The sequence below is a fragment of the Oenanthe melanoleuca genome, chromosome 9 (assembly GCF_029582105.1).
Source record: "Oenanthe melanoleuca isolate GR-GAL-2019-014 chromosome 9, OMel1.0, whole genome shotgun sequence".
Classification (NCBI taxonomy): domain Eukaryota; kingdom Metazoa; phylum Chordata; class Aves; order Passeriformes; family Muscicapidae; genus Oenanthe; species Oenanthe melanoleuca.
The window spans coordinates 20,680,049-20,692,150 of record NC_079343.1 but is presented as its reverse complement, the minus strand read 5'-3'; the positions used below and the strand labels follow the sequence as shown (position 1 = coordinate 20,692,150).

The 12,102-nt window shown below is 63.8% G+C and overlaps 1 protein-coding gene across 1 annotated transcript; it reads right to left on the bottom strand.

The window, feature by feature from the left end:
• Positions 1-381: 381 nt before the first annotated feature.
• Positions 382-10,427, bottom strand: CHRD (chordin). The gene is made up of 24 exons (XM_056498904.1): positions 10,231-10,427; positions 7,915-8,197; positions 7,477-7,580; positions 6,836-6,962; positions 6,342-6,479; positions 6,148-6,265; positions 5,171-5,267; positions 4,929-5,070; positions 4,715-4,855; positions 4,140-4,222; positions 3,904-4,051; positions 3,700-3,806; positions 3,499-3,615; positions 3,255-3,411; positions 2,921-3,162; positions 2,725-2,838; positions 2,286-2,498; positions 2,110-2,203; positions 1,940-1,996; positions 1,741-1,844; positions 1,493-1,595; positions 1,220-1,374; positions 1,028-1,121; positions 382-864 (listed from the first exon to the last, which is right to left on the bottom strand). The coding sequence occupies exons 2-24, from the start codon at positions 8,042-8,044 to the stop codon at positions 797-799; spliced, it is 2,853 nt and encodes a 950-aa protein (XP_056354879.1). The 5' UTR covers positions 8,045-8,197; positions 10,231-10,427; the 3' UTR covers positions 382-796.
• Between the last annotated feature and the right edge of the window lie 1,675 nt (positions 10,428-12,102).

The window sequence follows — 12,102 nt, the reverse complement described above, 5'->3', positions numbered from 1 at the left end:
GTGCTGCAGGACAGGGGCCTCCATGGGTGGCAGCTGGATTGGGGCCCCAGGCTGGGCTCTTTGTGCCACCATGGAGCTGTGGGGAACAGAGCCCTGCTATCCCTGTGCCAGTGGGCACCATCACCAAGCACTGTGTTGGCAGCCTCCACCATGGGCAGAGGTTGGCATTGCGGCTCCAGCTGTGGGCACTGTACACTGCTCTGGTCTTCTCCAGTGCCACCCCACAGCACATTGGGGTGTCCTCATCCTGGCATTGGCTTTCACACCTCATATCCCCAAATATACATCCCCAATCCCAGCAATGCCAAGGCCTGCAAGCTCCCATGGGATGCAGGGGCACAGCCCTGTGCCTGCTGCTGCTAGAAAGAGACAGGAACCAGGTAGGCAATAGCTCTGGTTTTAATAAATACATCTTGACCCCCATCCACTGGCACCATAAATTATGTGAGAAACCCGGCCAAGACAGGGTGGGTGCAGTAAACAGGGGCCAGAGGGACTTTACACTATGTACAACATGGGCACGATGCTGGCCGGCCAGGGGGGCTTGGGGTGGCAGGGCAGTGGGTGCCCCAACCTCCGTGAGCCCAGCCACTGCCCACTGGCACGAGTGGGTAGGGCAGTCCTGGCACTGCAGTCGTGCTGAGATGGGGTGCCCAGGCTGGGGGCCTGGCCATGTGCACCCCACTGTGCTCCTCTGTGCCCCCTGCCCTGCACGGGCAGGGGCAATAAGTAGTGGGGCTCCCCTTGCCCCCCAGCGTTGCTGTGTGCTTGCTCTGCTCTAGGCAGCAGTCACTGCTCAGTGGCTCCGTGACTCCACCTTGGCATCGTGGACCTTCTCCCGTGTGTCTGAGGGGGCATCCAGGGCTGGGGGGGGGGAAAGTGGGGCTGAGAGATGGGCACAGCAGGTGCCAGGAGGGCACTTGGGGTGGTTGTGCCAACCCTGGCTCAGCACCAAGGAGACTGGGAGGTGCAGGGGCTGCCACAGAGTGTTTGGGCAGTGATGCCTGTGTGTGGGCACTGCACTCACCACGGCATTTGGCACAGCAGGGGTTGTCCCTCGTGGCAGGGCTGGCGCAGGCGGATGGGGGACACTCCTGCCGCTGGCAGTGAGTCTCCCCCGACTGGGGAGCAGAAAGAGGGGCTGAGCACCAGGGTGGGGGGCAGCAGCTCCAGTGCTGCCTCCCCTTCCCCTGGTGCTGCCCCAGGCTGGCACACTCACCACACACCAGCACAGGATACACTTCATTTCTCCGAAGGGGGGCACGGACGGGTGCCAGCTCTCGTTGTTGAGGTACCAGCGGCGCCCAAAGCGGCACGCCCGCGGTGCGTCTGCCTGCATGGAGTCAGCCAGCTCCGGGACACTCTTCTCTGGGGCTGCAGGAAAGGGCACTGGGAGGATGCCTGCCTGTGGCAGGGCAGCCTGTGGCATTGCCAGTGGGGGCACACAGGAGCTATGCAGGGAGAACAGAGGGCAGGAACGGGGTGCAGGTACCTGGGCACTGCTTGCAGCAGTCAGAGGGGCTGGCGCGCACGGGGTTGGCACAGGTGAGCCGTGGGCACTGCACCTTCTCGCAGTGCACTTCACCTGTGGTGCCCTGCAGGGAGGGCACGGGGCTCACAGGAGGCACAGGGCAGTCAGCTGCCCATGCCCTGTTTGAGCCTTAGCTACAGTGCCTGGGAACTGAGAGCACCCACGGGTGCCAGACCAGGTTGGGGGGCAAGTCTAGAACCCGCACCCACCTTGCAGGTACAAATGGCACATTTGATGAGGCCAAACGGGGGCACGACAGGGTGCCAGCGAGTGCCAGAGCCTCGCCATGTCTTGTCACCATCAAAGTAGCAGCCTGGAAGAGGAAGAAGAAGAAGAAAAGGAAGTCACAGCCCTTGTGACTCAGCCTTTGCAGAGCTTCCCGCTCAGCCCATGCCCACAAAGACTCACCCTCGCTACTGTCCCGTGCCCGCTCCAGCTTCAGCTCTTCCTGCTCTGTCTTCTTCTCTACAAGGAAGAGGAGGGCCATGAGGGAATGCATATAGTGCCAGCAGCAAAGTCCCTGAGAGGGACCCCCACCTTGTTTTCACAAGGAGCCCCCTGGCCCATCCCCCAGATACCTTCACAGATGGGGCAGCACAGCTCTTCGGGGTGCACCTGCTGGGTACAGTTGAGGGGCTGGCACAAGATGGGGTCGCAGATCACTGTGCGCTTCTGGGGACAGCAGGGATGGGGATCATTACAGAGGGGCATTACTGATGGGTGCTGCCCTTTCAGCACAACCCCCAGCTCGTACCTGGCAGCTGCAGATGGAGCACTTCTTGTCATAGTCAGGTGCCCAGCGGGTGCCATGTGCCCGGTGCTGACCCTCAAAGAAGCAGGAGTTGGGGTCTTTCTTCAGCTGCTCCAGGTCCCTGGTCTTGGTGCTTTCAGAGAGCTCAGCCTTCCCCAGGGACTCCCCTGGGGCCAGGCGGGTCCCTCCTGCATGGCACTGGTTGGGAATGTGCACCTGGAAGGGGCAGTGAGCAGGAGGTCACTTCCCAAGCTTGGCTGCCCTCCATGGTCAGGGCTAGTGGAGGAGTCACCCATGACCACAAAACACATCAGGCTGTGCTGCTGACAGGGACCTTGTAACAGAGTGATCCTGTGTCCCTGCACCCTGCTCCAGGCAGTGCCACCTGGCTGCAGGCAGCAGTGGGGATGAGTAGGGGTGCTCTGCCCTGAGGAGGACCTACCCGTCCCCGCATCTCCCCATTGGGGTGTGCTTTGGTGCTGACTTGCAGGAAAGCAGTGCCCTGAGCCAGGTGTTGCAGCAGGTCGGCATCCAGGTCCTTCACCACCCCCTGAGCCTGTCGTGGCAAGAGGGGCACCAGGGTGGGGATAAGGTCTGGCCCAGCCCTTGCTGGTGCCCTGAATGGGTGCCCACCTCACCTCAGTGCTGTAGAAGCCTTTCAGCAGGCGCTTGTGCTGGTGGGGGCGGGTGCCCATCTCCCCCAGCTCGGCCACCCCATGGATGTGGGCACTGACGGTGCCATCGCTCGGGCGTCCCAGCCCCGCCACCGAGATCTCGTAGTGCAGGTGGCAGTGCTCATCCAGCGAGAGCCAGGCATGCCCCCCAGCGCCACTGTGCACTGGGGGCGACACCAGCTGCCCTGCCAGCGCCACGGGCATCTCTGTGCACAGACAGGGACCGTGGGAGGGTGTGGGTGGTGTGTGGGAGGGCTGCACCACTGCCCCCCATTGCCACCCCACGTGTCCCTGGTACCTGTGTAACGGGCCAGCAGTCCACTGTAGGGCAGGGAGATGATCTGACCCCGCAGCTCACCCTCTGCCCAGTCTTTGGTGGCCACGTTGAGGAAGAGCTCATTTTGTAGAAGCATGTGGGCATCGCGGGCGCTGGGGCTCTGCCAGGCACCCCAGGCCTGCCACCAGTGTGAGAGCACGCAGGTTGGGACAGGGACTCACCCAAAGTCCCTGTGCCACCCCTCCCAGCATCAACTAGTGCTCACCAGCCCATCCTTGTAGCTGGGTGTCATGTCAAACAGGACGTTCCTCTTGCTTTTCCGCCGGGGTTTGGTCTCCAGTGTGATGCCCACCACCTCGCTGGCAGTGCCCACCACCTGCACCTGTGGGTGGGGTGCCAAGGGGCAGTGCCAGGGTGGCAGATACACCTGGGACCTTCGAGAGGGAAATGGGTGCCCACCACTCACCTGGTACTCCAGGGTACCATTCTCATGCAGTGCCAGTTTGGCTGAGCCCACAGCCCCGGTCTTGGTCGGCTGCAAAGCGTCTGCTCCACATAGCACACTTTGGATGGCTTCAGCCCGGGGAGAGAGGCACAAGGGTGGGTGAGATTGGCATGGGGGTGAGCACAGCAATCCCCCTGCCCCCCGGGGTGCCTGCCCTGCGCTCACTGTCACAGCTGCGGCGGGTGCTGATGGCGCCAGCCAGCCGCCGGGCGTGCCGGCCCTCTGTCTCAGCCACGATGCGGAGCTGCCCCTGCACCAGCCACTGCAGCTCCTGGGCAGACAGATCATTCAGCACCTCTGCAAAGTCGGGGTCCTGGCAGGAGGGGTAGAGAGCCATGGATCAGCCCTGGGGCTCTGGGCACCGTGGCTGCCAGGGCATATGGAGGAAGGGAATGCTTTACCTCCACAGTGATGTTGGCATTGACCTCCCGTAGCGTCTGGCCCTGGTGCAGGATGCGGACCCTCAGTGGAACCCACGGGGATTCTGGACATGGCAGAGGGGAGTGCACCCACTGGACCAGGGGTCTGCAACCACTGTCAAACCCCATCTCTGTGCCTACCACCTCCAAACCCCTTCAAGCTGCCTGCCCCTGTGTGCCTGGACCCTCACCATTACCTTCAGCACCCCCTAAATCCTTGCAAACCCACGTCACAAACCTATCCTTCTTGCACAATGATCCTCACACCCCATGTGCTCTGCAGTACCCCTGCCCCACCCCCTGCACAGGTGCACACAATCCCCTCCCCACCATACACACCCCAAATCATACAACATACAATGTATGCGCACCTCGCTCTCCACCCCACCCCACACGCGGCCCCAATACCCACCCTGAGCTCCATACCCAGCCTAGTCACCCATCCTGAACCCCACAAATCCTGACCCATGCATCCTGAGCTGCAGACATGCCGTGCACTCCTTCAGGTTACGCAGCCCCTCTGGCCAGTGCCTCCCTCCCCTTCTCCCCGCTCTCACCCCTTGCTCCAGGCTCCAGCAGCCCCCGGGCCATGAGGATGAAATGCAGGTTGTTCTCGGTGTCGCTCAGTGTCAGCATTGCCATGCCCCCGGCACCCAGGTGCAAGGGGTCCGACGAGGTCAGGATGGCACCGAATGTCTCTGTGCAGGGACAGGGGCGTGAGGGACATTCTGCTGGCCACCCACCGGCTGCACATGCGGGAGCTGGACTTGCCTGCAAACAATGCCCGGTGCTTGAGGATATGCCCGTGGACCTCTCCGGAGGGCTGTGCCCGGGTGACGAGGGACACACGGAGTTGTTCCCCCCGCAGCAGCTGGACGTTGGCTTTGGACACCGTCCTCCACATTCCGCAGAGCTGTAGGTGATGGATGGAAGGGCTGGGCGGTGGCTGGGGGACACCGCACCCACAGGGGTCTGGAGAGGCACCGTGCCCCCTGCCCTCCCAGCCCTCTCACCATGCCGTCCTCGGAGGCAGCGCTCTTCTGCACGGGGTGTTCAAACAGCACGTTACCCTCGGGGTCACTGAAACGCACCCGGCTCGGCCGCCCCAGCCTGCGGGCATCCGGTGGGTGAGCAAGGGCCACGTACTGCCCTTCCCCTCCCCCGGCTCACCCGCACTCAGCTCCAGGCACAGGGTGTGTCGGGGAGGGCGTGCGGGGGTCACCGGGGTTAGGGGTGGGGGGAGAAGGATGTTGTTCTCCTGGGGTGCCAAGTGCTAGGCTCTGCCCGCCCATTCCAGGACTAGCCCAACATTGCTGTCTTGCCAAATGCCAGCTTGGCATGGATTCTCTGGGCTCCCCTGTGCTGGAGCGGAGTCTAACTGGTACAAAGCAGGATGAGGGTCTCTGCTGGGAAAGACACCATGGCAGGACCCGCTGGGAGCTGAGTGTTCAGGCTGTAAATAAAAAGTCTTTTCGGCTCTGCTTGGCTCCCCCTGTCAGAGCCGGGAATTAGTCACCACTTTACTATGCAAAGGGGCCTGGAAGCGAGGAAGAGCAGAAGAAACTGGAGCGAGAAGGAGGGAGGGAGAGGAGAGGCTCTGCTGCTGGTGGGCATCCGGGGAGGGCATGGCAAGGATGGGGAACCCTGGCAGCAGTGCCAAGGCACTGCCCACCGGCAGAGCCTGCAGGATGGCACAGCCGTTCTGCCAGCTGCACCCACGGGAGCCCTGGAACCGTTCCCATGTGTTCCCAGTCCAGATCTGGAGGCAAATGGGTGAGGCAGGGCCGACACTGTGGGTGTGCCGAAATTCTGGCCGCTGACCTAGGCTGGAACCCAGCACACTGCCCCCCTTCTCCAAATCTCTCATTCTGTCAGTGCAAGGCTGTGACACCGTGGGGGGATATCAGAAAGGAAACTGAGACACAAGCACTGTTGCATCCCCCTCCTTTTCCAGATATCTGCCTGCTGTGCCAGGCTGGACAGGACTCACCGCTCGTAGCTGATGGAGAAGAGCAGGGAGGAGCGCAGCAGCGTGAAGCGAGCCTTGGCCACGGCGCTGGATGTGGGGTGCCACGGCTCTGGGCCACTCGTCAGCAAGGCCACAAACTCTGGGGGGGAGATGCTGCTGCTGAGGGGGAGCGTGGGAGGTGCCCCCCACTGCTGCTGTCTGGGTGGGGCGCTCACCTGTGCGGGCATCATCTCGAGCCAGGCCCTCAGAGCTGAGGTAGGAGCGGTCATTGTAGGGCTTGTCCAAGTCATCCTCCTTGTCCTGGAAGTACTCAAAGGTGTCAAAGCGGAGTGCAGGGCTCTTCTCTGGGGGGCCTGGCAAGGTTGGCATGGGGTGGACACAGAAGGAGACCATCACACCAGGCTGCTTGTGCACAAGAGCTTGGGGTGGGGGACAATAATAAATCGCCCCTTTTGAGATAGACCAAGACGTGCCCTGAATCACTATGGGGCTCTAGCTTGGGCATGCTGTGCATGGGCACGAGGACAGGCACTTTGCCTTCCCTGCACTCCTTTCAGGCTGTTCCCATCAGGACTTCCCCTGCCCATCATATCATGGGCACTGGTGACTTTCATAACAAATTGACTAGCCCTGCCCCCTTTCCCAGGCCAACAGGGGATCCTGGAGGACTGGTGGGGGTTCCCTGCAGAGAAGCACCCACTTTCCTCACCTTTGGGGCAGGTGTGGCAGCAGTGTCCAGGCAGCAGCGTGGCCCGGGGACAGGCAGGCACAGGGCAGTCCTGCTTCATGTTCTTGCAGTTCACTTTCCCCACGGGCTTCCCCCGGTGGTTTCTCTGCTGTGGGGGGGCCAAGAAGACCCCAAGAGAGCCGTGCCAAGGTGTGCCAGGCCATTTCGAGGTGTGCCAAGTCATGCCCTCCCGGCACAGCCTGGTTTCCCCCATCCCTTTCCATCTGGAGCCCTGGACACCTTGCACAGTCCCTAGATGCCTGTATGGCAGCCAAACCCGGGCCCCCTCCCCACAGCCCCCAGCCTCCTGACCAGCTGTGCGTGGCCCCGCCAGCCCCGGCCTCGGGGAGCTGCTCGGAGGGAGGGAGGGGGGCCGGAGGCCATCCCCGAGGAGCGGGAGGAAGAATGAAGCCTGATCCTTTAAACCCCCCTTCTCCTCCCTCCTGCCGCGGGGGAGGACATCCAGGTGTCCGGCTGGCTGAAGGAATCCCGCTTCCCTCTTCCATGGGAAGGAGAGGAGTGTATTGAACAGAGGGGTCGAACTCTCTGCTTGCCAGCCCCCTCCCCAGCAGACCCGGGTCCTGGGGGGTCTCCCAGGGAAAGGGATGTGTGGGGGCACTCACCGGCTCGCAGTGACAGATAACGCAGCGCATCACCCCGAAGGGCTCCCCCAGGTCCGGGTGCCACGTCTCCTCCAGAGCATAAAAGTGCCCCCCGAATGCGCAGCCTACGGAGACCCCACCACCACCCACCGCCGTCCCCGGTCACCTCCGGGCCGCGGGCACCCCCCTGCCGCAGCCCCGGGCCGGCCGGCACCGCCCCGCCGCCCGCTGCGCTCCCGGTGCCGGTCCCAGTGCCGGTCCCAGTGCCGGGGGGCCCGGGGCGGAACGCGGGGTGCCAGAGGAAGGGGGGTGCGGGCATGCGATGCACGGACGGGGGTGCGGGTGGCAGGGAGGGGGTGCCCGACGCGGGATGCGTGATGGGGAGTGCGGCAGCGGCTTGTACAGGACAGCGGGTGCGCGGAGCGGGGAAAGGAAGGGTGCAGGGCAGGGGGCTCCTACCTGCCGCCCCGCCGGGGGGCAGCGGCTCCGTGTCGGGCCGGATGGGCAGGGCGAGCTTGGGGCGGGCGGCGCGGCCGGGCAGCGGCCGGAGCGGGAGCAGGGCGAGCAGCAGCAGCGCGGCGGCGCGCATGGTGCCGGCCGGCCGGGGCGGGCGGACCGGGACCGGAGGCGGCGGCGGGGAGGGGGGGCCGGGAGCTGCCGGGCGCTGCCGCCGCCTCTGCCCGGCTGCCGGCTCCGGCTCCGCTTTATAGGCGGCGGCATGGGCAAGCGGGAGCTGCGAGCCCTGTGCAAACAAAGGCCCCGCTAATGAGGCGCAGGCAGCGGCCGGCCGGGGGGGATGCGCCCCCCGCCGCGCTCCGACCCCCCCCACATACCCCCGGGCCCGCCGCCCCCGCCTGGCACGGGACGTCCTGTCCTGCCCCGTCCTGCGGCACCCGGGGCTCGCGGCTGCCCTGCCAGGCAGGGGGGACCCCCGCGCTCGGGATGTCCCGGGGATCTCCCCCATTCACTGCTCTCCCTCTCCCCGGGCATGCCGTACCCCCGACTGCAGAGCATCCTACTCATATGCCAGCCCCAGGGCATGGAGCTGAGGGATGGAGGTTGGAAGTAGATGATGTTTACGGTCCTTTGCAACCCAGCCCAGTCTATGATAAGATTCTATGATATAACCCTCCCTGAGAGCATCGGGCACCCTCAGGTTTTGGGCATCCTGGAGATATCCCCTCCCAATTCACACAGCATCCTCTGGGATATAAAGCATTGTGGAGATATCAACACCACCAGTCACACCCCTTCCACAGACCCTGGGTGTTCCTGATCAGTGGACATCCCAGATATGACCCCCATTCACATTCCCCTCTTCAAGGGCATGAGCCCCACAGGAGCCTTCTCATCCAGATAAACCCCCTCGGAAATATGGCATTTGCAGGACACAACCGTTCAAATTATGGATTCCTCAATCTGTGTACTTTTCCTGGCATGGGGCATCTCCTGGGCACAGAGCATCCTGGTGTCCCCAAATCCGTGGAGTCTACCTTCAGTCATGAGCTCTTCTAGGGCTCACTGCCTCCCATTCCTCAGGCATGAGACATCCTGGGCACTACTCCATCCACTCAATCCACTTCCAGGACCCTTGGCACCCCAGGACCAAGGGCACTGCAAGGCACTGTCCATCCACTGTTCCCCTGCAGCCAGACCTTCCTCCATCCACTCAGCACCCCCGAGCATGGATTCCAAAGGAGCCAGCCCCCTTCGCCAGCCCACACTGCTCTCTGCAAAGGCACAACCAAGCCCCTCCAGCTCGTGACTTCCACATCCCTAAATTTCCCCAGCTGCTGCCCATCCTGGGCAGAGCGTGGTTCCAGAGTGGGACTCTGGGCTCCTGCCCGCCAGTGACAGGGGCTGCAGGGGAACAGGAGCCCGGATGCCTGGATTCCCTCGCCCAGGAAGAGAAGGGGCCTCTGGAGGGGAGATGCTGTGAGAGCATCAGTCCCCTTCTTTACCCACACCTGGGCTGCTAAGGGTGGCAGAGGTTGGTAGTGAGTGGGTACCGCGGAAAAGTCTGGGGAAAGCGTCATCCACCTGGGGAAACTGAGGCATGAATTTAAGGGAGGGGGAGTCTATGAGGAGTGGGGGCACTTTGTGTCACCCGTATCCCTGTTGCCACCCCCGCCGAGGGTGGCAGGGAGAGGCTGATGGTGATGGGTGCGAGGCAGGCGTGAGCCCGGCAGGGGGAAGGCGGGTGGGGAGGGGAGGAGGGGGAAGCGCGGGGCTGCCAAAATCAACTCCGGGCGGTGCAAACACCCGGCCAGCTGCGCGGTGTAGCTAGGGAAACACGGCACAGCTGGAGCACAACAGGCCCCTGCCTCCCCAGAAATCTCCTCCTGGGCCTCCCTGCAGCCCAGCGAGCAGCTGGGGGGGCTGCAGCCCACCGCCCCGTGCCCCAGTGCCTGCATGGGGCTGTCCGTCCCCAGCTTCTCCATGGCTGCCCCATCCCATTTCCCTACCCTGGTTTGGCACACGTCTCCGTGCAGCGCGACACCTCTCCCGGGGAGGGCAGGGGGGCTTGGCCTTGCGGGGACCTGGCCCGTGGCAGGAGCTGGCAGAAGGCAGCAAGGAGTAGCCGGGCTGACCCCGGCAGGACAGCCCGCTGGCTGGCAGGGCTGGGACACTGCCAGGACCTCGGGCCTCGCCCGGGCATGGCTGTCCCTGACACACTGCTGCTCGCAAGTGCGTTCTGCGGGCAGCGACCATGCCTGGCAGCATGGCACCCCTCGGCCCTGTGCCCTCCCCGCGGTCCCCAGCCGTGTCACTGACCTGTCCCCTCTCCTCTGTCCCGTCCTGGCTGGCCGGGGGGGCAGGGAAGGGCTGGGGGCCGTGTGGCTGTGCCAGCGTCGCTGCACGGTGCCCGCTGCAGCGCGGCAGCGGCTCTGGGGACTGCGGGACGCGAGCGGGGCTGAGCAGGGAGGAGGCGGGCGATGGCTCCCAGCTGTCCCGCCGATGCCAGGAATCCGGTGCTGGCTCTGTGCACCCAGAGCTCGTCACAGTCTCCTGGCTCGTCTGCAGGACACGGGGAAGAGATGAGGGAAGCTCCCTCCCCTTTCCCAGGGAAAGGAGAGACGGGGATCCCGCCTGGCTGCAGCCCCTCAGCACTAGGGAATCCGAGGCAGCGTGAGGGAGAGAGGGGCTGCAAGGGTATCTGGCACTGCCAGGCTGGGAGCAGGGTGTCATGGGGCCTGTCAGGTCAGGAGGGTGCTGGGCATTCCCACCCAGGGAGGGGGAGTGGGGTCAAGTGGGCAGGGAGGAAAAGGATGCTCCAGCCGTGCACAGGCTGGGCTGCCCCTGGAGATGCCAAGGGGTGCCCTCATTAATAGGCAGCAGTGGCTTGGCAGAGCCTTGGGGCTCCCTGTGCTCTTGGAGAGGGGATGATGCCAGCCAAGAGCAGCGCTGGTAAAGGGTCCCAGTCCCAGCAGCTGCTTCCCAGAGCTTGCACATGTGTGCGAGGAGCAGCGCCGTGCACAAAGGCACCTCTGAGGCTCCAGAGCTGGGCCTGGAGCCGGCACATCCCCAACGGGGCTGCCAGCTGTGGGCAGCTGGAGCTGCACCGCGGTGGAGACGGCTGGCCAGGGGCAGCGTCAAGCCTGGCACCTTCATCCCTCCACCACCTCCTCCCAGGGTGGGCACTGGCTTGACACACCATGGGTGTCTCCTGTCCCAGCAAAGTACAGGTGGGGTTCCCCCACGGTGCCCTACAGAGCAGCCTGTAGTTCTGCAGGGGCTTTGTGGGCATGTGCCCTGCCCAGTGGTGAGGGTCCCACTCAGTATTGCAGAGGATCGTGGTGCCAGGGCTATGCCATGCCTGGCATGGGGTGTCTCAGCAGGCCCTCACCCGAGCTCTGCCCTACGCAGCTCCCATTGTCTGCCCTCATTAGCTGCTGCCTGCTCGCGGCTTTGAACATGAGCCCGGCCCAGGGCGACAGGAAGGAGCCTCTGCTCCCCAGGGATGGGGTCGTGGTGAAACTGCATGCCCTGGGCCCCCCTTCTCACAGCCTCCCACTGCCTTCTGGACACCCCAACACCCCCTCCAGGCACAAGCCTAAAGACGGGAAGGCATGTGGGGCACCCCCTCTCTCCAAAAAGAGCCCCCCTCGACTGCTCCGCCCCGTTGTGGGATGCAGAGAGCCGTCAGCCGCCCCAAAGCTTTGTGCCGAGTGTGGCTTGTGCCGTGTCTAATCCCCCCGGCCTCACACACACGCGGCGGGGCGGGGGGCGGGGGGGCTGTCGTAATGGGTGGAAATATCTCATAATTCACGTGTGACACAGGGATTACAGCCATTCCGGCAATATTTGCACAACTGGTAGGCGACTTGCAGGGCTGGGCCATCCCAGATGAAGGCCAGGGGGGTCTGGGGATGGAGGGACTTTCGGGGGTGGTAGGTACAGAAGGGGGATGCAGTTTGGGGGGGCAAAGGAGCAGGGAAAATTGGCTATTTTCTGCCTGTGAACACATGGAATTTATTATGGACATGGTTGGGATGGCTGGGGCTTTCGCCTTCATCTTATCCTGCTGTGGTGGCCAGCTCGGGGAGAGGAATTGAAACCCCAAACCAGACTCATCTGCCATGCCAAGCAGATCCTGGCAGTGTCCCTGAAGATACCTGTTCCCAGTGCCCGGTCAACCCCGTAGTG

Excerpts from the sequence above, each read along its gene's own strand:
- CHRD (XM_056498904.1), bottom strand. The coding sequence starts at position 8,044 with ATGCGCGCCGCCGCGCTGCTGCTGCTCGCCCTGCTCCCGCTCCGGCCG. Across the intron at positions 6,266-6,341 it reads TCGAGATGATGCCCGCACAG|AGTTTGTGGCCTTGCTGACG; the intron begins GTGAGCGCCCCA and ends TCTCCCCCCCAG. Across the intron at positions 1,596-1,740 it reads GTGCCATTTGTACCTGCAAG|GGCACCACAGGTGAAGTGCA; the intron begins GTGGGTGCGGGT and ends CCCTCCCTGCAG.